The 24,264-nt window shown below is 63.6% G+C and overlaps 1 protein-coding gene across 1 annotated transcript; it reads right to left on the bottom strand.

Annotated features, from left to right (window-relative positions):
* Window positions 1-2,930: 2,930 nt before the first annotated feature.
* On the bottom strand, window positions 2,931-21,117 carry FASN (fatty acid synthase). Its single transcript, XM_007462297.1, has 42 exons — window positions 21,056-21,117; window positions 18,982-19,115; window positions 18,036-18,188; window positions 16,620-16,793; window positions 16,206-16,406; window positions 15,958-16,080; window positions 15,758-15,873; window positions 15,533-15,667; window positions 14,417-14,879; window positions 14,144-14,331; window positions 13,866-14,055; window positions 13,102-13,196; window positions 12,835-12,969; window positions 12,527-12,730; window positions 12,264-12,379; window positions 11,855-12,027; window positions 11,590-11,781; window positions 11,428-11,508; window positions 11,126-11,311; window positions 10,760-10,939; window positions 10,480-10,683; window positions 9,529-9,833; window positions 8,851-9,243; window positions 8,602-8,766; window positions 8,387-8,505; window positions 8,146-8,300; window positions 7,788-7,991; window positions 7,465-7,615; window positions 7,200-7,378; window positions 6,995-7,114; window positions 6,676-6,798; window positions 6,343-6,566; window positions 6,063-6,264; window positions 5,776-5,927; window positions 5,572-5,663; window positions 5,218-5,369; window positions 4,870-5,115; window positions 4,440-4,628; window positions 3,931-4,161; window positions 3,598-3,818; window positions 3,412-3,510; window positions 2,931-3,323 (listed from the first exon to the last, which is right to left on the bottom strand). Exons 2-42 carry the CDS (start codon window positions 19,106-19,108, stop codon window positions 2,934-2,936), a joined length of 7,548 nt encoding a protein of 2,515 aa, XP_007462359.1. The 5' UTR covers window positions 19,109-19,115; window positions 21,056-21,117; the 3' UTR covers window positions 2,931-2,933.
* Between the last annotated feature and the right edge of the window lie 3,147 nt (window positions 21,118-24,264).

The following is a 24,264-nucleotide window of genomic DNA, read 5'->3' as shown; positions in this document are numbered from 1 at the left end:
TTTTTTTTTTTTTTTTTTTTTTCGGTACACGGGCCTCTCACTGTTGCGGCCTCTCCCGTTGCGTAGCACAGGCTCCGGATGCACAGGCTCAGCGGCCATAGCTCGTGGGCCCAGCCGCCCCGCGGCATGTGGGATCTTTCCAGACGGGGGCACGAACCCATGTCCCCTGCCTCGGCAGGCGGACTCTCAACCACTGCGCCACCAGGGAAGCCCTACCTGTTTCTTCTTGACTTTGTGTTTTGTGTGGGATTTGTTCATTTCTAAGTTGTCCAATTGTTTGGCATAAAGTTGTTCATAATATTCCCTTGCTAGCCTTTTAATATATGTGGAATCTTAGTGATGTCACCTCTGTCGTTCCTGATACTATTGGTAATTTGTGTTTTTTCTGTTTTTTTCCCCAGCTCAATCTTGTTTTAAGCTTTATGAATTAATGGTCTTCTCAAAGATTTTAATTTCGTTTTCTGCTTTTCTGTTTCCTATTTGACTTTCACTCTGATATGTATTATTTCCTCTATTCTGCTTAGTTTGGGTTTCATTTGCTCTTCTTTTTTTAGTTTAAGGCAGAATTTGAAGTCATTAATTTGAGACATTTCTTCTTTTTTGACATAGGCCTTTATTGTTATGTATTTCCCCTACACTGCTTTAGCTGTATACTACAAATTTTGGCATGCCGTCTCCAGTTTCAGTCAGTTCAAAATACTTTCTGATTTCTCTTCTGATTTCTTCTTCAACTCATGGGTTATTGGAAGTATGTTATTTGGTTTCTAAATTTTTGAGGATATTCTAGAGATCTTTTTGCTATTGATTCTAATTTTATTCAATTATGGTCAAAGAAAATACTTTATAGAAGCTGAGTTCTTTTCAACTTATTGAGGCTGGTTTTATGACACAGAATGTGAACCATCTTAGTAGATGTTCTGTGTGAACCTGAAAAGAATGTACATTCTGCTACTGCTGGCTGGTCTATAAACGTCAGTTGGTTGATTGTACTGCTCCGTCTTACATATCCTTACTGATTTTCTACTTGTTCAGTCATTGAGAAGGGTTTTGAAAATCTCCGACTGTAATTGTAGATTGCCTGATTTTTTTTTTTTTTTGGCTGCACCGTGCAGCGGGCAGGATCTTAGTTCCCCGACCGGGTATTGAACCCACACCCCCTGCAGCGGAAGCACGGAGTCCTAATCACTGGACTGCCAGGGAGTTCTGATTCTTCTTCCAGATCTTTCGCTTTCTGTAATTTGGAGCTCTGTTATAGGAGCACAAGTCCTTTGGATTAGTTGACACTTTTATCATTATGAAATGATCCTTTATATCTAACCTATTCTTTGCTCTGAAACCTTTTTCTGATATTAACATACATGCGCCAGAAACTTTTTCACACTGTGTTCTGATACATGTTGTAGCATGTATCAGAACTTCATTCCTTTTTAAGGCTGAATAATATCCATTATGTGGGCAGACCACATTTGTATATTCATTCATCTGTTCACAGACTCTTGGATCATTTCCACCTCTCGGCCGCTGTGGATGAGTAACGCTGCTTGTTATGAGCATTGGTGTACAAGTATCTGAGTCCGATTCCAATTCTTTTGAGTTATACCTAGGAGTGGAATTACTGGCTCACATGGTAATTCTATGGTGAACTTTCTGAGGAACAAACACATAAGGGCCCCCGGATGTTCTGGGTTCAACACATCCTTCTAGAAGTCTAGCAGTGGGCCTGCTCCCCCGGCCCCAGATTCAGTCCTGGCCCAGTGCGGGGCCCACCTCTCTCCCTGCTCCAGTTCACCTCTGCTGTTGGCCCAGAAGCTTCCAGCCCAGTGCGTCCACCTCGTCCCTTGGCTTGGCGAGGTCCGGATGCTCAGGGGCCTCCCTGCCTCACTGCTTCCTTCCACGCGGCCTTCATTCCTCCTGCCTAAACCCGTGTGGTCAGTCTTCCGCTGGACGAGGCCAGTTAAGCACTCACTCACCTAGGTGTTGCTGTGAAGGTATTTGGTCCGTGTGCTTCACGTCTATGATCAGGTGACTTCAAATAAAAGTTTACTCTCGGTAATGTGGGTGGGCATCCTCCACTCAGTTGAGGCCCAGGAGAGAAAACCTGGGGTTTCCCTGAGGGATAAGGAAATCTGGCAAGGGTACCCTAGGGGGTACCCCACAATTATGCCAGTGGATTATCAGACTGCATGCCCGCCTCCTCCTGGTCAAGCTTCCCTGATAGAGGGGCCCCTGCCTCAAGGTGTCCAGCTTGCTTTCAGGAGCCAGGCGTTGCCCCCTCCCTCCAGCAGGGAGCAGAGGGTGGTCCCCTCTGGGCCACCAGGACTTGTCCAGGACAGCGCAGGCTCACAGGGCTGGTCAGGAAGAAAGGATGCCCAGAGGCCAGAGCGCACGTGCGGTTTAATCGTGGGGAGGCTCCAGAGGAGACAACATTTCTACCAGGTTGGTGTAAAAATGAAACAGGGTCCAGACATGGTTCTTTACACAGACAACTACAGTAAATTTCAAAATCCAAGCAGCAGGTTTGAATGTTGTTTCTTGAAAAATGAACACAGACGAATAGGGTGGGTGCCCAGTGCCTGGGGCTGCTCCGCTCCACTGCCGGCATCATGGGGCCCCGGCCCGGCTACCGCGCCGGTCTCACAGGTGGACCAACCGGCGTCTTCCTGGCGACCCAATAAATAGGAGAATCCAAACGGAGAAACGACAAATGGACCCGCGTGGCAGAGCCCGCGCGATTCAGGAAGCTTGGCCTGGCTGGCGGCTCGGCCGACTCTTCACAGACCGGGCAGGTCTCCGAGTTGGTGGCGCGGGTCCCAGCCCCGCGCCCAGGGCAGCCGGGATGGGGGGTAGGAGAGGGGAGGGCGCTGGTCCTACTGGTGGCTGCACGTGGGGTGCGGGGGCCGGCGGGGTGGATTCCACATGCAGGACCCTCTGGCCTAGCCCTCCCGCACGCTGACACGGGGCTCGGCCAGGGAGCTGTGGATGATGCTGAGGATGGATTCCAGGCCGCTGCCCTCCAGCAGCGTGCGGTGGTCACCCTCAATGACGTGCACGGACACCTTGCCGTCGCACACCTGGGACAGGTTGTAGTCAGCGCCCAGGTCCTCGTCGTAGGTGCCGCCTGTCTTGGCACGCAGCAGTATCACGTTGCCATGGTAGGTGGCCTGCGGCGTGTACTTCTCGGCCGCCCGCAGCTTCTGGTAGAAGGAGCGGGCCGCGAAGCGGACGGCATGGCGGTCCAGGCCCGCATGGCTCTGTGCGATCAGCTCCACGGCGGCCGCCACGCGCTCCTCCAGGCCCTTGAGGGGCAGTAGCGCCTCCAGCACCTGGAGGACAGGACAATGAGTGGCGCCAGGCACGGGAATGGGGGCAGGGGTGTCGGGAGGCCTGGCCACGCGGTATCTGCAGACTCACCCTGCCGTGCTCCGCGCCAGTGAACTGCTGCACGAAGAAGCACATGGCCTCGGCCTCGGCCTCGGCCTCGCAGCCGGGGGTCATCTTGGCGCGGTAGCTCTGCAAAGGGAGGAGGGGCTGCTGCAGTGGCGGCACAAGGGGCTGGGACTCCAGACCTGGCCCCAGGGGTGCCGTTGCCGCCCTCACCTGCGTGTAGGCCAGCACGTAGGTGTGCGAGCCATCGAACAGGAAGAGGCTATTGTTCGTGGGGCCGGCGCTCTGCTGTGCCTGCAGCTGCGAGCACATCTCGAAGGCCACACAGGCCCCATAGGAGTAGCCAGCGATGCGGTAGGGCCCCTCTGGCTGCACTTGCCTGATGCACTCGATGTAGTAGGCGGCCAGGCTCTGGATGCTGTCCAGGGGTGCAGCTGCAGGGACAGCACGAGGCTTAGCCCTTGTCTGGACGTGCATGTCACCCCCAACCCACTGGGGGACGGAGGAGGCCTGCTGTGGGGACAGCCCCGCAGGACCCTGACACACCTCCCGTGCACTGCAGGCCGTAGGTGGGAATGCTGAGCTTGGCAGCCAGGCTGTGGAACACCGTGATGGAGCCCTCGATGGGGTGCACCAGGAATAGGGGTCGCTCAGAGCTCTGCACAGAGTTGAGCGGAGTCAAGGTCGGGCCCTCGGGGTTCACCAGCAGGGTGCTCAGGTTCAGCTGGGCCTGCTGCCGGGCAGGGCTGTCCTCCTTGGGTGTGGGGGCCACCAGCTCTGTGAAGAGGGGCAGATGCCAGGGAGGGCTGGGGCCACATGGGGTCCCCTGCTACAATCCCCCAGCACGCACACATACACACGCACACACCTGACTGGGGCTGCTGGTGGCTAGGGCAGGAGGTGGATGGGGGCACTGGGCTCCCACTGAGGACTCTCAGGACGGGGCCAGAGGGACGAGCCCTGACCTGGGTGCGGGGGGTGGGTCCAGGCTGCTCACAGGCCAGCAGCACTGAGAGGACCTGTGCTGCTTCGGGGACACCCCCCTCCACACCTACCATCAGCTGTGCCAGCCTGCGAGGAAAGTTCCTGCAGCTTCCGGAGTGTGAGCTGCTGGATCTCCCGCATGGACAGCACCCGGTCATGCTCTCGCTCCAGCATCTGGCGCACCTCCACGCCCATGAGCGAGTCTAGGCCCAGGTCTGCCAGTGAGCTATCCAAGTTGACAGTGGCCAAGTCACGGATGCCTGGGGAGAGGCGCTCAGTCGGCAACGGAGGATGGGCCTTGGTGGGTACTGTACCCTGACGGCTGGGTCTTCCCAAGCCATCATCACTATAGTCACGGCACACAGCACCCACCCAGCTCTGCACAAACCACCTGTGTCTCTCCCTCCACGAGCAAGCCGGCAGGCCCCCTTCTGCAGCCCGGGAGGCCAGACTCAGGGGAGCCGAGTGCCTGCCAGCCGGGGGTGCAGCGTGCGGCCTCACCCAGGATGTGAGCCGCAGCCTTCACCAGGTCCTGCTGGCCGCGGCCGCCACCAGGGGCTGCGGCCTCCTTCTCCGCCAGCACAAAGCTGCTCAGCACGGCGTGGGGCTGGCTCAGGAAGAGGTCCAGCACCTCCATGCAGGAGATGATGCGTTGGGGCAGCGTCCCGCCAATGACTATGTCGTTGGTACCCATGGTCTCCAGCACGATGCCCACATCGCCAATCGCGCCCCACTGCACGGCGAGGCCTGCGGGTGAGGGAGGGTGGGGGGCTGGCGTGAGAAGGGGCACAAGTGAGGGTGGCCCCGCAGGAGTGGAGGAGGAGGAGGAGGAGGGGCGGCTGGGCCCACCTGGGAGGCCGTCATGCCGGCGCTTCTCACATATGCGCTCCATGGCGGAGTTGGCGAACCCGTAGTTGGTCTGGCCGGCGTTGCCGCGCCCGCAGCTCACCGAGGAGAAGACCACGAAGTAGTCCAGCTCGGGGCAGGCGTCCCGGGTCACCCTGTGGGGTCCTGAGTCCCCCCCGGCCGGCCCCCCAGCCCACCGGCCGACACGCCCAGGATCCCTGGCTCGCCCGCCAAACCGCCTCCACTGCCCCGGACCCTTGGCTCAGACCCCGGCAGAGGCCTGTGGCCTGGTCTCTGGACAGTAGTGTGAGGGCTGTGCGGGGGAGGGCTGGGAGGAGAGAGAAAGGAGGAGCCCACCTGTCCAAGTTCAGGGTGCCACAGTACTTGGGTTTGCTGACGTCCTGGAAGAACTCAGGGGTCTGGTTCTCCAGCATGGCGTCTCTCAGGACCTGGGGCGAGGGGATCTTAGCACCTGCCTTTGCCCCAGGGCTTTGGAGGGCTTGCTTGGGGCGGGGGGCTTCCCTGGGCAGCTGGCTCCAGCCCCTTTAGAGCCGTCCTCACCATGGCCAGGTTGAAGACGCCGCCTACAGGCCCAAGCTGGGTGGCCTCAGCGATAAGGCTCCGGGCACCATCCAGCGAGCTGGCGTTGCTGGTGGACACCAGGACCTGCACACCCTGGCGTCTCCACTCACGGACCTGCCTGGCCTGGTAGCCTGCAGGACACAGACGGTGGGGACGGGCAAATCAGGGCTCTGGCCCTAAGCCCAGGTGCCCGGAGAGCAGCAGGAGGGGGAGGTGACTGAGGCCTCTCCCACCGCCCCACCCTCGTGCTCCCTGGGGCCGGTCACCTGTGCGGATCCCGGAGCGGGAGGTCAGCACCAGCTTCTGGGCCCCTCGCAGCATGAGCCACTGGGACAGCTCTAGGCCGAAGCCACCCAGGCCCCCTGTGATGATGTAGGTCTTGTGGGCTGGGCAGTAGGTCTTGGACAAGGCCGCCGTCAGGGTGGGCTGGGTCCCTTGCAGCACCGCCTCCTGCTCTTCCTCGCGTACCTGCAGCCCAGGTAGCACCGCTGTTCACACACTGCCGGCAGGGGCCGGAGCTGGGGGTGCCTGGGGTGCCCTACTCACCTGGAGGACCACTTTGCCGATGTGTTTGCCCTGGGCCATGTAGCGGAAGGCGTCCTCCACCTGGGTCTTGGGGAACACGGTGCACTTGAGGGGCTGCACCACGCCGTCCCGGATGCCCGCCTGCAGCAGCGCCGACACCTCCCGCCAGGTGGCGCTGTCTCCATCAAAGATTGCGTCCAGCAGGATCCCGTGGAACGTCACGTTCTTCAGGAAGATGGCCATGCCTGGACAGGTGGGCAGGTGGCGGCCTCACCACTCAGCTGACAGCCCACCCTGTGGACCCCCGCTCTGCCCAACAGCCCCCTGCCCACCCGGCCTGCTGCCCAGCCTCACCCAGGGGATGGTTGTTGGAAAGGTCAAATTTGCCAATTTCCAGGAAGCGACCATGCTGGGCCAGGCACCGCACGCTGGCCTGCAGCTTCTCTTCCGCGAGGGAATTCAGGACGAGGTCAACACCTTGGGGTCGGGGGGCAAGAGGGGTCCTCACAGTCAAGACCACTACCCAGCCAACGTGGCACAAGTCCAGAAGGCCAGACCCTGTCCCCGCCTGGGCCGGTGTCTCCTCCAGCTTGGCCGGAGAGCGGGGGATGGGAGGAAGAGGGGGCTGAGAGTATGGGTGGATGGCGGTTGGCTAGTGATGGGAGCCACTCACCCTTCCCGGCCGTGTGCCAAAGCACGTGCTGCTCGAAGGACGTGTCCCGGGAGTTGGCAAAGCTGGCTTCATTGAGCTGTGGGAACCTGGCCTGGAGGTATGCCCGCTTTTCAGCTGACCCTGGTGGGGAGAGACGCTGCTGGTAAGTCTGGGCTTCAGGCGTTGGAGGGGCAGTCCTGGGCTCTGGGAAGGGCTGTAGGCTTACCCACAGTGGTGAAGACGCGGCAGCCCAGGCTGAGAGCGATGGCGATGGCGGCCTGACCCACACCGCCCGAGCCCGAGTGGATGAGCACTGTCTCCCCAGGCTGCATGCGTCCGCGTACTACCAACGCGTAATAGGCTGTGGCATAGACGACGGGCACTGAAGCTGCCTCCTCCAGGGTCCTATGGGCACAGCGCAGGGGTCAGCTCTGGCCTGACCCCTGGCCACATCCATGTTGGGCCCCAGGTCACAGCCCTGACCGACTCACCAGTTGGAAGGCACGTCCCACAGGAAGTCCTGAGACACCAGAATGGAGGTGGCCAGGCCTTCGGCGGGCACCAGCCCCATCACACGCTTGCCTCTGGCATCTCGGCCGGAGAACTCCATGCCCAGCATGCAGTCTCGAGCAACCCATTTTCCTGGGGGCAGATGGTGGGTGAGCCCCTTACCTCCCCAGGAGGACCCCAGTGTGTGAGCTTGGGTTCGAGGAGCCTCCCAAGTTCCTGAGCATTGTGGGGTGAGGACCCCCTCTTCCCAGGTCCTGGTCCCGAGGGTCTTTGTTCTGGTCCCCCCATCGTGTGCTGCCTGTACCTGGGATGGCATCGGGGGACAGCTTGCCCGTGGCCAGCATGACGTCTCGGAAGTTGAGGGAGGCATAATAGATGGTGCAGAGCTGGACTCCAGGGCCAGTGGGCTGGGCGTGGCGCAGAGGAGAGCAGACCCAGCGGACGGAGGCGAGGTCCCCTCGGGTGAGGACGTTTACGAAGGCGTGCTCTGTCTGCTCCTCTGGCCGGTCTGTGGGTGACAGAAAGTGGAGCTGCCACAGGGTCACACGCAGCCCTGGGCTGGGCAGGGATTCCAGCCAGGGTCCCCCTGCCCTCTCCTTCTCAGCCCACCCAGCTGCGAGGTGAGGAGCCTGGGGGAGCAGGGTGGCACGTTGGGCGCTCACCCTTTTCCAGTGGGAAGTGGCGGAACGCCCCCCAGGCCCCGTCCCGGTAGACGTTCATCACCAGGTCCCCCTGTAGCACCTTCTGCAGCTCCAAGGAGTCTGGGTCCATCTCAGGGATGGGGGACGTGCTACTGAGGTTGGACACCAGGACGCACCTATGGGCAGCCAGACAGGTGAGGGGAAGCTGGGGCGGGGGTTGGAGGGGAGGAGCAAGGGGCATGCAGCTCAGTGGGCATCTCACCGAATCCGGTGCCCGCCGGGCTCTTTTCGGAGACAGTTCACCATGCCCACGACACCTGAGGTGGTGCAGCCAACAGCCATGAGCCACACGGGCCGGGACGAGGAGTCAGCCAGGATGTTCTGTAGAACAAGGGAGGGGTTGGCTTCTGGGGGCTCCCCAGGCCCCAGCGTTGGAGCTGCATTAGCCAGGCCTGGCCAGGGCTGGGACGGACTGACCTTAAGTGAGTCGACCCATCTGAAGCTGGCGTCCTCCACGGACAGGAAGACTGGGCTATCCTGCGGGGCTGGCCGGCGGCACAGGAAGAGCACAGAGCCGTAGAAGGACCTCTTCAGGGCCACCAGGTGCAGGGATGCCCCGGTAAATAGGCTCTCCCACTCGTCCTGTGCGTTGGGGGGGGTCAGTGCTCGGCAGCCTCCTGGCCCCTCCCCATCCCGGCCCCTCCCCATCCCGGCCCCGCCCCACACCTGGCTCAGGAGGTGCTGCCCCCCTTGATGGGACTCAGAGCAGGTGAGAAAGGCGACAGTCTCCCCCAGGGAGTAACCTCCGAGCAGCGTGTGCAGCAGCAGGAAGCCTCCCTCCTTCAGGGTAGCCACCATGTTGCCGACGGCCGTGGCCGGGTCACCAAGGGTGGCCAGGGCACAGTTGCACACCAGCAGGTCAGCCCTGCCCAGGCTGCTGGGGGCCGGGTCCACAGGGTCCCACTGGCCCTGGGTCAGGTCGAGCTGCTGCAGCTTGGTTTGGGCAGCCTCCAGGGCCTGGGGGTGGCGGTCAGTGGCTATGTAGTCCAGCTGCATCAGGGGCTGGGTGTTAAGCAGCGCCGGGATGCGGGAATACAGTCGGCCGTCACCAGCCAGCACCTGGGGTGGAACAGCTTCTTGGATCAACTGCCACAGGGCAGGCGCACCCACCCCCTCAGCTGGGTGTCTCCCAGAAAGGCCCACCCACCAACTCCGCTGAGGCCACTGGCCAGCGCTGCCCTGTCCACAGCACCCGCAGAGCCCACCTCCAGCCCCTTCTCTGTGCCCCTTCCCCTTCAGTGTGTGGGTGACCTCGCTTCAGAGGTGCCCCGGCCCTCCTGGTGTTTGGGGCTGCCTGCGTCTGGGTCCATATGCACAGTGCTTGCCTCTGCGCTCGGCACCCACCTCCACCACCTTCATTCTGAGGCTGGCCGTGTTCTCCAGGGCGGTGTCCACGCATGCCTTGAGTGCTGGGGAGTCGAGGAGGCCGCTGAGCAGGGGGTCGTCACACAGCAGGGGCCTCTCCTGGGCCAGGACCTGGCCCAGTTCCTGCTGTAGGTTCCCGTTGAGTTGCAGTTGGCCGGCAGCGGCCAGCAGCCGAGGCAGGCCTTGCTGCAGGGCCTCCCGGGGAGCCTGGGCACTGTCCAGCCCGGGCACCATCACCTTCAACCCCTGCTGGGCCACCTTCGTCTGCAGTGCCTGTGCCAGCCCTGGGGAGGAGAGAGATGGGTGCTAGGGAAGAGCCTCAGCTGGGCTGGGGTTCCTGAAGGTCCCCCAGCAACTGGTGTCTGCCTGGAGCAGGGACTCGGAGGTAAAGCAGGACCCACTGCCCGGCTCTACCCACTGACAGCAAATAGAGGGACGGAGTGGGCAGTCCAGTCCTCCAGGGCTAGAAACTGGCATCAACCATCGGGACCACTGGGTGGGTGAAGGGCTGCTCTGCCTCCCACCCAGGTGTGAGGCCTACAGAGGGTGGATTCTCCAGAGGGTGGGTTCAGTGCCTTGACGGCCCTGCTGCCCCTCCCCAGCTCTCCCCACCCATCAGCTTGGGTGTGAGCCCTGCGTGGGGAGCTGTCTCATGGCATTACGCCTATACGGCTGGCTAGGGGCACAGACAGGCGGGGACAAATCTGTCACCTATGTGTGCTAGGCCTCCTCTGAAGACACCAACTCTGGGGGGGGGGGCGGGGGGAGCCAGGCCTGGGGGCACTCAAGAGGGGAAAGCAAATTTGGGCTCCACGTGAAGGAGGGGCTGTGACGGGGCGACGAGGGGAGGTGATGAGCTCCCCTTTGCCAGACTGGGCACAGGAACTGGGAGCTGGATCCCGGGATGAAGGGGGTGGGCACAGGCCTCACCCCTGCACAGCTGCAGCTCCTCCTGCAGGGCCAGGCTCCCAGCCAGGCACCCGCTCTCCACGTGCGGTGTGAAGCAGAACTTCTCCAGGACGGGTGCCAGCTGCTCCTGCTGTCGCCGAGGGGCCACCGAGGCATGGAGCCTCGAGATGTGGACGCTGCCGGCCACTATGCTGTTCAGATACCTGTTCACTACCACGTCGGCCACTGCGGGGACATGCTGGGTAAGTGCGGGCAGTGCCTGGCGCAGGGACACAAGCGTGCGGGGCCAGGGCAGGGCTACCTCGTGTCTCGCCTTGCAGCGCGTACAGCTTCTGCCGGTGGGTGGTGGGGTCGATGTGGATGGCGGTGATGCGCGTGGGCAGGCACAGGTTGCGGTGGCCCGGGACCAGGAGGGACATCTGCAGCATGGTGTCCAGGAAGGTCACCCAGTTGTCCTTCCACAGCAGCCGGCCTGTGTTACCTGGGGTAGAGGGACCATCAGCTCGGCCAGGTTGGGTCTCTCCCCGCAGGGGGCCCTCTCCTCCATGCGCGCCCCTCACACCCACAACTGCCCTCCCTTCACCCACCTTGGGCACCTAACGCCGGGCAGCAGGAGTTAGCCCCAAAGCACGTTCCTGAGTATCAAGTGGGGCCCCCTTGCACCCACCTTCGAGGTTGGCCTCGAGGATGCCCTGGAAGTGGGGGCCGTAGTTGTAGCCCCGCAGCCGCAGCTCCTTGTACACATCGCTCTGGCTCAGGTGGAATGCAGCAGTGGGGTCTACGGATGTGGGGTCCGTGCCATACTGGTTGTCAAAGAGCCTGGGATCGGGGTCCTTCCACTGGTGTATCTGCCCTGTGAGCGGGGGTGGCAGAAGGGCCTGAGGGCAAGGCCGGGCTGAGCTGGCAGCCAGGGTCCACCCAGAGACCCCCACCAGGGACTCTGCAGCCTGGGCGGGTGCCCCTGCTCACCGCTCACGATCAGGTTGCCGTTCTCAGACACCTCGAAGGTGCACGAAGCCTCCAGAAGCCTCACTTCCAGGGGCATGGTCCCTGCAGGCAGCAGGGTCAGAGGTCAGCAGCAGAGGTCAGCAGGCAGCACTCCCGCCCCGCATCCCGAGCCGCCTGCCTCACCTGTCTTGGGCAGGATGGTGGCCTGGTGTAGCGTCACGTCCTCGAACACCACAGGCACCTGCTCCATGTTTTGGTCCAGGGCTCGTGCCAGCGTCTTCCAGACCAGGAATAGGTAGCCAGTGGCGGGGAAAATTACGCGGCCGTCGATGCAGTGATCCAACAGGTAGTGGTCAGGGGTCTCAGGGCTGGCATCTGTGGGGCATGGGCCTTAGTGCCAGCGACCGGGAGGAAAGAGCCGCCCCCCGCCTGCCCGCACCTCACTCACCGATCTTATAGACAGTGACAGAGGAGCAGCTGGAGCCGCTGGGGAAGTCCTCCACGGCGGGCACATCCCAAGTCTGGCTGTGGTCCCACTTGATGTGGGGGGAAATGAGGGGGGTCCCCCGGGGAGCCGGGAACTCCACGGGAGGGAACAGACCGTTGGGGTTGATGTCAATGCTGGAGGGTGGAGAGGGGAGACGTGAGCAGCACACTTGTCCCCAGGACCGCCCTGCTATACCCACTGCCAACCGTTCTCCCCTAAGACCCCAGGGATGGCTGAGATGGGGTGGGGTGGGGGCCGCAGTGAGGGTGTGACGGTGGCCCAGCACCCACAGGCCCGCTTCCTGGGGACAGTCTCAAGGCCAGCCTGTGGCTGAGGGGCTCCCAGGGTCAAGCAGGGCGAGGGGACGCACCCCATCAGGTGGAGCCTGCCCACGTTGCCGAGGAAGAACTCCAGGTTGTCCCTGTGGTGCTTCTTCATCAGCGGGATGGCAGTGCAGCTGGACTTGAGGCCTCTCTTCAGGATGGCCTGAGAGGCAGAGACAGGCTGGGCCTCCCTCTGACTAGCTCCCACCCACGCCCGCAAGGCCACATGGAGCCCGGCCAGCCTGCCTCCCTGCCATGCCCCCGACCGCCATCCCTCCCGGACCTGACCGTCCTGCCCCGCAGCACGCACCTGCAGCAGGGCATGGGGGGCGATCTCCAGCACCACGGCGTGCTCAGGCACGTGCCTCAGTGCCTCCTGGAATAGCACGGGGCTCACCAAGTTGTTAACATTGTACTCGGCTGAGAACGTGCGGGCCAGGTGGCCCTGCCACTGGGCCTCGGGGATGGAGGTGCTGAGCCAGTATGTGGAGCGGGGCCGTGGCTCCCGGATCACCTGCACACGTGGTCAGACTGGGTCGGCGTGAGGGAGCTTGGGGCCGCCTGCCCGCCCGTCCTCCGGGCGGCCCCCGCCAGGCAGCCCGCGGGGCAGCAACCCACCTTCTTGAGTGCCTGCAGCAGCGCAGGGGCGATGGAGTCCATGAAGTAGGAGTGGAACGCTATGCCACCCGTTCGCACCTCCTTGGCAAACACACCCTCCTGCTTCAGCTGCTGCACGAACTCGGACATTGCGGCCTGCGGTGGGGGCGGGGAGGGGGCAGGGGCGCTGGACGAGCAGTCCTAGGCCTGTGCCCGGCTCCGCATGCAGAGCTCACCCTGAGGGATTGGAGGGGACTTGGGGATGAGGCCTCGCCTCCCAGGGCCCACCTGAGGTCCGGAGATGGTCACAGAGTCCTCGGAGTTGTGGCAGGCAGGCACGATACCAGGGGGGCAGCGCCGCTTACACTCTTCCCAGGACAAGCCTGGGGGCAGAGACAGCCTCAGAAGGTGGCCACAGGGAGCTGGCACCCTCACTCGGCCCCTCCCCAGGGGGAGGAAGACGTTGCCGGGGTGGCTCTAATGACAGAGGCGGTGATGACAGCTGCAGAGCGGCACCTTTACGAGGCACTTTCACCCCTGCCGTGTCTGATTTCAGGCAGAGGTGTTGTTAATGCTACCCCAGAGGCGGGAGCCAGTTTCGGCTCAGTTATTGACACCAAAGGCTCCTACGTCTGACCAACCACAGAGGACCTCGGTCCCACTCTCCTGCCAGTCCCTCAGGTTTTCTCGGGTGTCCTCCCGTCCCCAGCCCTGCCTGACCGAAGTACGAACAGGCCCACTCCTTCCCCTGCAGCCCCCCAGGGGTTTAGCTCAGGCTCATGGGAAAACCATGCTGGCCTCTACTGATGCCCATGGGCAAGTGTGCTGAGCACCAAGGCCATCAGGCTCAGGGAGGCCGTACAGGGCACACTGGAGCAGGCCGTCAGGGTCGCTCTCACCCTGAAGTGAGGAGGACGGTGGCCGGCGAGTCACCCCAGAACCTTGCCTCTGCCCAGCACCAATGTCGAAGGTGCCAGTGTAGACGTCCCCTCCCACGGAAACCCTCAGGCCCATGGGTGGAGTGGGATGGGGGAGCACAGGGCAACACCTACCCACAGCTGCCATGGCCCCGGGCGGGATGTTGGCCTCCTTGATGCACTGGGCCCTCCAGTAGGCAGCGAGGACAGCCTCCTCCTGAGAGAGGCAGCCATCGGCGTAGCCGCAGGCCACCTCACCCAGGGAGTGCCCGATGATGCCGTCAGGCCGCAGGCCCATGGAGGTCAGCAGGTCTATGAGGGCAATCTGGGGGAACAGGGTGCGTCACGCCAGTCCCGGGGATGCCAGGCTGACCGCCCTGCCGGCCTGCTCACCCCAGACCCCAGGGGTGCACCTGGATGGCAGTGAGGCTCACGAAGGACTGGACGGTGTCATCAAAGGTGGCCTCATCTGTGCTCAGCAACAGGTCCGACACCTGCAGTCCCAAAGGCTTCACGGCCTCGTCTGAGCGCAGGATGGAATCGCGGAAGCTGCCCAGGCGCATGAGGCTCAGCCCCATCCCGCGCCACTGTGCGCCCATCCCTGTCCCAGTGAGAGGCGTCAGGTCAGGGCTGCGTGGCCCTGCCCCCACTGCCCTCGGGGACAACCTGGGGAGCCAGGGGCTCACCGGAGCAGATGAACCAGAGTGGGCGCTTGCCAGCCGGCACCTGGTGCACCTCCTGGTTGCCGCCCTGGCCGCCCAGCACAGCGTAGCCACGAAAGGGCATGGTGGCCGTGGGGGCGGCCGCGATGTCGTTGAGCATGCTCACGAAGGCCAGGTCATGGCTGTGCTGGAGGCCCTGCTCCAGCAGGCCCTGCACAGCCTCAAGGGTGCGCCCGCTGGCCCGCAGCAGACGGGGCAGGGCAGAGTGTGGGGCAGGCGGCAGGGGCGGCTGGGAGTTGGGCCGGAGGATGACATGCACATTGGAGCCGCCGAAGCCAAAGGAGTTGATGCCCACATTGCCCCCGAGAACGGGCAAAGGCCGGTCCACTACCTGCAGCTGCCCGTCTTGCAGCGCTGGGATCTTGGGGTTCGGGCTGTGGAAGTGCAGGTTGGGGGCCCAGACCCCGTGCTCCAGGGACAGCAGCACCTATGGGTGCCTAATGGTCAGTGGCGTGGCCAGCCCCGGGCTCCCTGCCCTGCTGGTCAGGGTGGGCTTTAGGCACTTCCCTTCCTGAGGACACTGAGGCCACCTGCCCACCGCAACCGACTTCCTTCCCCCCAACCTTGCCCAGCCCCCGTGCAGTGGTCTGGTGACCAAGCCGCAGGCCCCTTCCCCTCTCGGCCTTGGGCCTCATCCAGGGTCCCTGCCACCTCCGGACTAATGGCCGTGGGTCTAGACACAAAGGTCCCTCAGCCAGACTCCAGCCCAGGTCCCGATTTAAGAGCAGCAGACGGGTGGCTACAGTGGCCCAGGAAGCCCAGAGCACCAGGGAGCCTGAGCAGTGCTGACCTGGATGCTCTGGGCTACCAATTGGTCAGCAGGCCATGGGGAAGGGCAGCCCTGGACAGGCGGGGCTGCCCTGCTGCTTCTGCACCCTCTGGCTTGGTCTCTTGTGGAGCAGTACCGGGCAAGACGTCTGGCCCAGTGAACTAGGGCAGGGAATGGCTACATGCTGGCACCCTGCTGTCCGCGTCTCAGTGGCCCACACCCCACAGCACAGCCTGTGGGGATCCTCCCCCGACCGGGCAGCAGGAAGCTGAGGAGGCAGGGACAGGATGGCCCCAGACCCGCCCGCCTACCTTGATCAGTGCTGCGAGCCCCGAGGCGGGCTCCGCGTGCCCCATGTTTGACTTGGTGGACCCGATCAGCAGGGGGTCCTGGCGGGTGGCACACAGGGCCCGCGTGATGCTGTTCAGCTCCTCGGGGTCGCCCACCTGTGGGGGACTCAGGGAGGTCAGGACTCCACCCTGGCACCTCTCCGGCGTGGGGTGTGGGGTGTGCACAGGGCCAGGCAGGGCTCTCACCTTGGTGCCAGTGCCATGGGCTTCGATATACTCCAGGGACTCGGGGGTCAGCCCGGCCGACTCGTACAGGGAGCGGATGAGCTGCTCCTGCACCTCCCCGGAGGGGAAGGTGACGCCTGTGGGCGGGGCCAGGCCTCAGCACACCACCGATCACCTAACCGCCTGCAGCCCCACCCTCACCCTGCCTGGGCCGCTCCCACCTTGCTCTTTGAAGCCATCAGTGTTGGTGCCGGCATTGAGGATGGTGGCATACACCCGTCGGGCCAGGGACTTCTTGGTCAGCAAGACGGCCACCACAGCCTCTGCACGGCAGTAGCCGTCCCCTGTGGGCAGAGGGCACCTCAGGCCGAGGAGCTCAGGGCAGAGCTCAGGGGCAACGGGGGCGGGGGGTGCTGTCCTGTGCTCCTGCGCCCTCACGCCCTCACGCCCTCACCCCTCACGCCCTCACCGGCTGCGTCGAAGGACTTGCAGGAGCCCTCAGGGCTGAGCATGCCCAGCTTCATGAACTGCACCGACGTGTTGGGCTTCAGTAGGATGTTGATGCCGCCCACGACGGCCGCGGGGCACTCCCCGCTGCGGATGGCCCGGTAGGCGCTCTGCAGGGCCAGCAGGCTGGAGGAACAGGCCGTGTCCAGGGCAACGCTGGGCCCTGCAGGCAAGGGCACAATGCAGCTGTGGGACTCCCCCAGCCTCGGGGCCCCGGCAGCTTTAGCAGGTGCCCTCCACGTGGAGCCTGGGACACCGGGACCTCAGCCCTGCAGGCCCTCCTCGGAGAGGGCAGGTCAGAGTCCGGAGGGGTCTCAGCTGCCGTCCGGCCCCACCCTGCCCCAGCCCGAGCCCCGGAGGAGCTGCGTGCGCCCACCTTTGAAGTCGAAGAAGAAGGAGAGGCGGTTGGCCATCATGGCGCGCTGGCAGCCCACCATGCTGTAGCCCACGAGCGCCTCGGGGTCGCGGCTCAGGGCCTCCGAGGCCTCCGAGCTGCTCACGCCCACCCACACACCGGTGTTCGTCCCACGAAGGGAAGCTGGGTTGATGCCTGCAGGAGCCAGATGTCAGCCCTAGCTGCTGTGGCGCACCCAGCCCACCAGCCAGCTCTGGGAGGTGCGGCCTCGCCTCTCAGCCTCTCTGGCTTGGGTGAGAGGAGGCTCCATGTCAGCCTGACTCTGGAGCGGACAAGGGGGACCAGGGAAGAGACAGCTGAGCCACAGTGGGGCGGCCAGCCCAGGTAGGGCTGAGAACGGATAACCAGGTCACAAGGAACCGGGGCCCAGGCACGGGCGGGGTGCCAAGTGGGGCTCCAGGCTCTGGGTCAGGCAGCGGCCAGAGACAGCCGGAGGTGGGGACAGAGGGCGGCATTGTCCCCAGGCTACCCCCCTGGCCCCTGGTGTTGCTGGCAGGGTCTGGTGAGCCCCGAGGGCGGCCCGCCCTGGGCGGGCCAAGATAAGAAGACAGAGAGAGACAAAGGCCGAGTGTCCAGGCTTGGGAAGGAGGGAGGGACACTGGCCGGCCCCTGGGGAGCCGCATCCAAGGTCTCCGGGTGGGGCCTGGGCAGTGGAAAGGTCCCCACTTTCCCCTACCAGGGTCCTCTCCCCGCCCCTCCACTCCACCCCAGGCAGCACGTGTCCATAAGCCCATCACGCTCAGTGTCAACCCCAGAGACTACTTAGCACCTGCTGCAGAACGAGAGACTGCAAGGCCAGGATACCCACCCTGTCAACCACAGGTGGGAGCAGGCAGGCCCCAGGCTCCCCCTCAGAGCTGAACCTACTGAGGGGCCTCACCCACATGGAAGCCTCGCCTCTCCCACCTGGCAGGACTTCTACGTCGCTGGTGTCCCTGGGACAAGTCTGTGCCCCGGGACAAGGGGCAGCTGGCCTCGAGGCACCTGTCCAAGGCCAGACTCAACCCGGCAGAGAAGAGTGTGGAGGGCAAGAGTCGCGGGGCCAGATCTCGCCCCTACTCTGCCCGGCACCCTGCCCTCGCCCCCAGGGTCAGCCATGCGATGGGGAGTGAAGAAACTGGGGCATCAGGACATGCCGGGGACGCCTCTGGTGTGCAGCTGTGAAACGTGACCCGCCCAAGGCCCATGCCTCCCCAGCCCATTGGCCCCAGACCAGGACTCCGCTCCCTCAACAGCTTCTATGTTTTGGATGTTCTGTCATGAACACATGTTGCTCTTAGAAGCAAAATGGAGGAACGCTTTCAAGAGGGGCGGCAGGAACCTCAGGGATGGGCCCTCAGAAGTCCCACGTTGGCTGTCAGCCTCCTGATGACCCACCTCCGTCCACAATGGCCTCATAGGTGACCTCCAGAAGCAAGCGCAGCTGGGGATCCATCGTGTTTGCCTGCTTGGGGTGGACCCCGAAGAAGGAGGCGTCAAACCGGGACAGGTCCTTCAGCTTGCCCAAGCGCCGGGGCAGGCCATGCAGTCCTGTGGGGCACACGCAGACGGAGGGGCCAGCCACGGAACCTCACAGCCCCGAGTGACCGACAGTGGCGTCCCTGTGGCAACAGGGAGCCAAGGCTCCCCGGGATGGGTGGGCCCACTTCTGAGAGGGGGCCCTAGGGGGAGCCTCATGGGCGGTGTCCCAGAGCACAGCACAGTGCGGGGAGTGCCCCCTCCTCCTACCCACCACTGTCCTGTCCTGGCTGGAGACCCCCTGCCTGGCCTGACACTGGCCCCAGAGGCTGAGGCCAGGCCAGGCTCCGCCACACTGACTCACATCCCGTAGATCAGGTAGAGCCGCTCTGCAGAAGAACCTACTGGGCGTGAGGGAGTCAAACCAGCTTCCTGGGAGAGCCTCATGTCTTATCTGACAGTTTGGGACATGTGGGCCAGCAGGGGCCGGCCAGGCTCTGCAGGGACCGGGCGGTGGGCAGTGGGGCCGGAGGTGCTCACCCTCCTGGCCTAGCTCTGGATCTGCCCCCCTCGCAGCTTACCTAGCTCATCTGTGGAGGTGGGCAAAGATCATGCCCAGGGCCAGCCCTCGGTCTCCTGCGGACTGGAGTTCAGTCCCTAGCCCGCTGGCCAGAGGCCCCAGTCTCTCCTTCGCCCTGAGCCTTCTCCTGGCACCATCTCGCAGGAAGAGCCTGCAGCATGGCCTCACCTTGGGTGACCGTGGGCTCTGCAGGTGGGACGGGAGCTCAGGCCAGAGCGGGCCTGTCCTGGTAGCTTGGAGACTGTGTACCCAGCGGCAGTGAGAGGAGAACCCAGGCCCACTTACCTGCCTTCCACCGCCTGTCATCATCCGTCACCATGTCCACACCGCCGATGAGATTGGCCCAGAACTCCTCCAAGTTCTCCGACTCAGGCAGCTTCCCGGACATGCCAGCGATCACCACCTCCTCCATGGCTGCTCTCTCTGCAGGGAGGGTGGTGTGGGGGCCCGGACACTGGTCAACCTCAGCTCCCACATTGCCAGTCTGCAGCCTCACTGGAGGCCCAGCTGCTGCTCCCCCGGCCCTGGCTTCCTGATCCCCCTCCTCCATCTGGCCCAGCCAAGGGTCTGAGGGCAGCAGCTCAGAAAGCCCCACAACAAAGCTCCACACGGCCAGCTCCTGTGCTGTGTGCCAGCCGGGACGGATGCCCTGGGTGAAGTGTGTGTACGGTGGTTGGGAGGCGGGGAGTCCACTCTGGTCCAGCCTGCCTGCACCTCTCACTGGCAGTGTTGGGCTCTCCCGGCATTGGCCCTGGCCTGGGGTGACCCCAAAACGGCCCTGCTGCAACTCCCTGCTGCAGTGGTCCCAGGAGGGGGCCTCACAGTGGGAGGCAGGCAGGGCCAACCAGAGAAGGGCCCAAACCCTTCCTAGGAAGGGGCTGCCTGGCCGTCAGCCTATTGAGAGCTGGCCAAGGGAATTTATCAGGTGAAGGAGAAAGGGCAAACATGGGGGTGAGAAAGCGCACCCATGCTGACTGGCCGGCTCTGCATTCAGCACCCCACGCTGTCCTCCATGCTGGGGCCAACGGCTCGGGGAGTGCCAAGGCCTGGTGGGGCTCTGGGGCAAAATTGGTCCCTGCCCCACAGTGGACAGACCCAGCCTGTATGGCTGCTCCAGTGAGCTCCAACCTGGAGAACTACTCCTGATCAGGTGCCGGGCAAGTGCTACCCAGACCCACACGCCTGCACAGGTTGAGGTCTCAGAGTCCTGCTTGCCAACCTCCATGCAGCCTGCCCGGCCACCCAGACCCAGGTTCCCAAGGCGCCAACGAGGGAGCCTAGGTTACCCTGAGACTGTGGGTCCAGGATGGGGGCTCCTGTACAGCCCCTGAGAAAGGGGGCAAGGCCAGGGTCGATCCTGCACACTTCCACCAAGGCTCCAGGGCCTCATGGCGCTAATGACCGCTAGACTCGCCAACCAGCGGCCCTCCAGCGTCTCTCTGAGCAAGGGAAAGCACAAGCAAGTGGAGAGAGTGTCTTCCTTGGGTGCCCTGATCGCCCTGCTGTCCCGGCAGAGAGGGAGCCCCCTCCCCCAGCGCTAAATAAAGAGCCCTTTGCCGGCCCAGAGGCACCAGCTCCCGGGGAGGTTGCTTCTCCAGAAAGCGCCCGCTCTGTTCTCCCCCTACTTGCTATTCACGCGGAGTCCGGCGGGACTAGGCAAGGGGGTGGAGACCCCTGCGGAGCGCACTGCCTCGCATGCGCCGCCGCGAGGCTGTACGGGGCAGGAGCCGCTCTCCCCCCAGAACTTCGGGGGCTACAAACGGAGCCCACGTGGTGGGGAAGCCGTCCTCATCCGGCCCCGCGCCTCCTCCACCCACCACCCTCCCTTCTTATTAGGCCCTCTGGTCGGCTGAGACTCTGCTATCCAGCACCCGGAGGTGGGGGGACGCCGCGGATGGAGGGGCTCGGCGGCCCGGCCTGAAACGAGGCCCTTGTGGGCTGCCGGAGCTGGGCGCACACCGGGCTCCTACAGGCCCTCGAGGGTCCGCAGCCGCCCGGCCCAGCCCAAGACCAAAATGGCTGTTCGCGGCGCTCCTGGGCGTCCGGCCCTCGCCATCCGCCCACCTGCCCCGCCGAGCCTGGGGCATGCCGCGAGGGCCTTTCGCCGCCCGGCCTCGGGCGCCCCGTGGGGCTCGAACATCCACACCGGGGGCTCGGACCCCGAGACCAGGGCAGGCTGTGCGGGGCTACCCCTCGCCACTGGCGCGCCGGACGACGCACGTCCAAGGCCGGAAGATGCGGGCCGGCGGCGCACCCTCGAGCCTGACCGCACCACCCCCGCCCCGGCCCCTGCTCGGCCCCAGGACTCCGGTCCCCGGCAACCAAACTCCCGACCCCGGCCCGGCCTGGCCGCTCGTACCTGGTCTGGGCGCGGGCGGTGGCGTGGGCGGCGGAGGGAGAGCGAGGATGGAGCGCGCGGCGGAGGGGAGGCCGGGCCGCTTCCGTCTCTCTGGCTCCCTCTAGGCCCGCGCCGGCGCTATTTAACCGCTGCCGTCCCCGCGCGGACACGCCACATGGGCTGACAGCTTGGCTGCGCCGCCCAGGCCAATGAGCGTCAGGGCTGCGCCCCGGGACCAGGCGCGCCGCCGCCAGTGGGGTGATGCTGCGCGCCGCCGCCGGACGCCGGGACTCTGCGCGGGGGCGCGCCAGGGGGGCGCCGGGCTGGGGGCCCCGGGACTCGGGGGGCGCTGGGGCGGGGCGCAGCGTCACCCCCGCCCCACGACTTCCCTTCCGCGCCCCACGCCTCCCGGGGCCGCCCCGACCCACTGGGCTTCGGGGGCCACGTGTGCACGGCGCGCAGTGGAAACGGGACGGGGCTTGCTTGGGTCACTCTGGGGGTTATACTGGGGCCACACTTGGGGCCGGACGGACCCCCGGGCGTAAGGACTGGAGGGCCGGCGTCCGGGCCGAGCGAAGCCGGCCGGGGGCGTGGCTCGCTCTGCAGCCGCAGCCAATCAGGGGCCGGGGGCGTGCGTGCTGGACCAGTGGCAGCGCGCGAGTGGGCGTTGCTAGGCGATAGGGTGATGGGCCGGCGCTGCGCGGGCCGCAGCGGGCGAGCGCGGTCGTTGACCCGGCCGAGGGCGCCCCGCGCGGGGTTACTGCCGGTCACCGCAACGCAGCGCGGCTGGTCCTCCCTGCCTCGCCTCCCAAATTCGCAAGGCGGGCACGGGGACCGGGGGGGACGCTCCCGAGGCCGGCCAGGGGCTCCCCGCAGCCGGCCACGGGGACGGGGCGCGGCCATCTGGCAAGCGGGCTCTGTACGGACACCTCTTGGTGTGATTGGAACAAAGGAGTCTCCCTGGGCAGAGGCACTCGCGCGCGCACGTGGCCACTCTCACCCGCGGGCGCGCACACGCACCGGCGGAACTCTGCGTCTCCGCTCACCGGCGCGCCCTCCTTTGTAATTCCCCTGCTCAAATGTTTACCGAATTTACAAAAAACCCTTAACTTCCAGACCAAAAAGAAACAGACATCCCGTCTTGGGGTCAAGTGAGAGTCCAGGAAGACGGCCCTCCCGGCCTGGTGGCCACGCCTTGCACCGCCCTGGCTATCTTCTGGGGCCACAGACAGACCCTTGTGAGGCCAGAGGAGCCTTGGCAGTTCCCTGGGGCTGGTGCCCCGCAGCCTCATTGTCTTGAAATCAAACGCTGCTGAGCTCCTCGCCTGGCTCCTTGGCCACCACTCTTGCCTTGCCCTCCGAAGCTCAGGGGCTGTCAGTGGAGTGTGGCACTGTCCGCGGATGTTCAGGGACAACACAGAACGGGACAGGCACGTCAAACCAGACAACATGGCTTCACGTGGCCACACGCCCCACCCCACCCCTCACACACACACAGAGTGCTCCCTAGGCCCCCAGGTAGTCCCAGGGCAGCTCCATACTCCCTGCTCTATTCTTCCCCTTGGCTTCATCATTGGGGGCTTCTGGTTCGCACACTGTGGAATAAAGGGCAGGACAGGAAAAGGGGAGAGAGGGCCCCGAGGTGCCACAGCTGAATTGCTGTCCCGAACAACCTTTCTGTGGGATTTTCTTTTCCTTCCTACTTAAGACCTTTTCAGACACCTGGTAACCTGGACCAGGAGTGGCTGGACCGTGCTGCACAAACACCCTCAAATCTTGGTGTCTTTTTTTTTTTTTTTTTTTTAAAAGACCACGTCTTATTGTTTATTTTAAAATATTTATTTATTTAGGCTGCGCCGGGTCTCAGTTGTGGCCCTTGGGATCTTTGTTGTGGCGTGCGGGATTGGCATGCAGGATCTACTCCCCCCCACCAGGGATCGAACCCAGGCCCGCTGCATTGGGAGCATGGAGTCTTACCCACTAGACCACCAGGGAAGTCCCCAACTTTTGGTGTCTTAAGCTATCCTAGGCTCACTTCCTGCTGGTCAGTGGGGCTCTGCTTACTGCAGCCTGCCAGGAACCCAGGTGATGGGACGATTACAGGCTGGGTGGCTGGGATTGAGTCCCTGGTTTGTACCACAGAGGTCTGGAGACTCATGGGCTTTGAAATGCTTCTAGGGGAAGCGACAGGGCATCTCTCCTCACTTTTTCATCTAAAGGAAGTCATATGGCAACACCTCACTTAAAGGGCCACATGCCAGACACAGCAGAGCATAGAGACCCCTGCCACCGGGCAGCAAAGCTGTTCCCAGCGTGCTCCTTCCTGGCACATCAGAAGTGACCTGCCATTGCCTCCGCAGCTCCCCAAGCACTGCGCCCAGGATGAGCAGTGCATCTGTGGTTAGGACATCAATATGCCTGTGTAAATTTTGATGTTCCTTCATTCCACAGAGATTAAAGCCTGAAAACCTGATAAACAAGATGACATTCATGAAAGGTACACTTTCAAAGGGACCCGTGGGGGCTCTGCCCCCAGGTAGGCCAGGCCGGGCACCCAAGCATCGCTGGAGATCCTCATGTGGAGGGGCTGCCCACCTCTGCACCCAGCCAGGGTGCAGACCGGCAGCCCACACGCCTCGAAGGGCTGCCCTCTGCTCCTTCTTGGCGGGGGGACAGCTGTGAGTGAGGCAACGCTCTCCTCTTCCACAGAAACGTGCCCCCTCGGGAGGGCCGCCAATTGGCCACAAGCACACTGGCTGCCTGTCTTGTTCCGGGCCCTGTGAGTCCGGACCAGGCCCCAGGAGTAGCATGTGTAATGATGCCAAAAGCACTCACGGTCGAACCTTCGAATCACGAGAAACCTGGCCACGAGAGCCACACATGCAAAGCCCAGGAAATCTACTGTCCTTCCCAAGTTAAAAGAACAATTCGGGGCTCTGCAATCGGTCCATGAGGTGCCTTAGCAGCACTGGGGAGGCTGCTCTTCAGTTCACTGTGCCCACCCGTGGGCGCGCGTGCACATGCGTGCGCGCACGCGCGCGGACACACACACACACACACACACACACACACACACAAACACACACCTGATATGGAGATAAAGCCACCAAGGAGGAGGAGGGGGAAGAGACCAAGATGGATTGGAAGGGAGGAGGAGGGGGAAAAGGGGAAGGGGGAAGGGGGAGGAGGAGGAAGGAGGGGGATGAGAAGAAGGGGGAGGGGTGGGGGAG

Source organism: Lipotes vexillifer, unplaced genomic scaffold (genome assembly GCF_000442215.2).
Source record: "Lipotes vexillifer unplaced genomic scaffold, Lipotes_vexillifer_v1.1 scaffold1691, whole genome shotgun sequence".
Lineage (NCBI taxonomy): Eukaryota > Metazoa > Chordata > Mammalia > Artiodactyla > Lipotidae > Lipotes > Lipotes vexillifer.
The sequence above is the reverse complement of the archived record's forward strand: the minus strand, read 5'-3'. Positions and strand labels throughout refer to the sequence as shown.

Coding starts and splice junctions, on each gene's coding strand:
- FASN (XM_007462297.1), bottom strand. CDS start 19,108: ATGGAGGAGGTGGTGATCGCTGGCATGTCCGGGAAGCTGCCTGAGTCG. Junction 16,407..16,619: donor CTTCTTCTTCGACTTCAAAG/GTGGGCGCACGC, acceptor CCTTGCCTGCAG/GGCCCAGCGTTGCCCTGGAC. Junction 8,506..8,601: donor GATGGGTCGACTCACTTAAG/GTCAGTCCGTCC, acceptor CTTGTTCTACAG/AACATCCTGGCTGACTCCTC.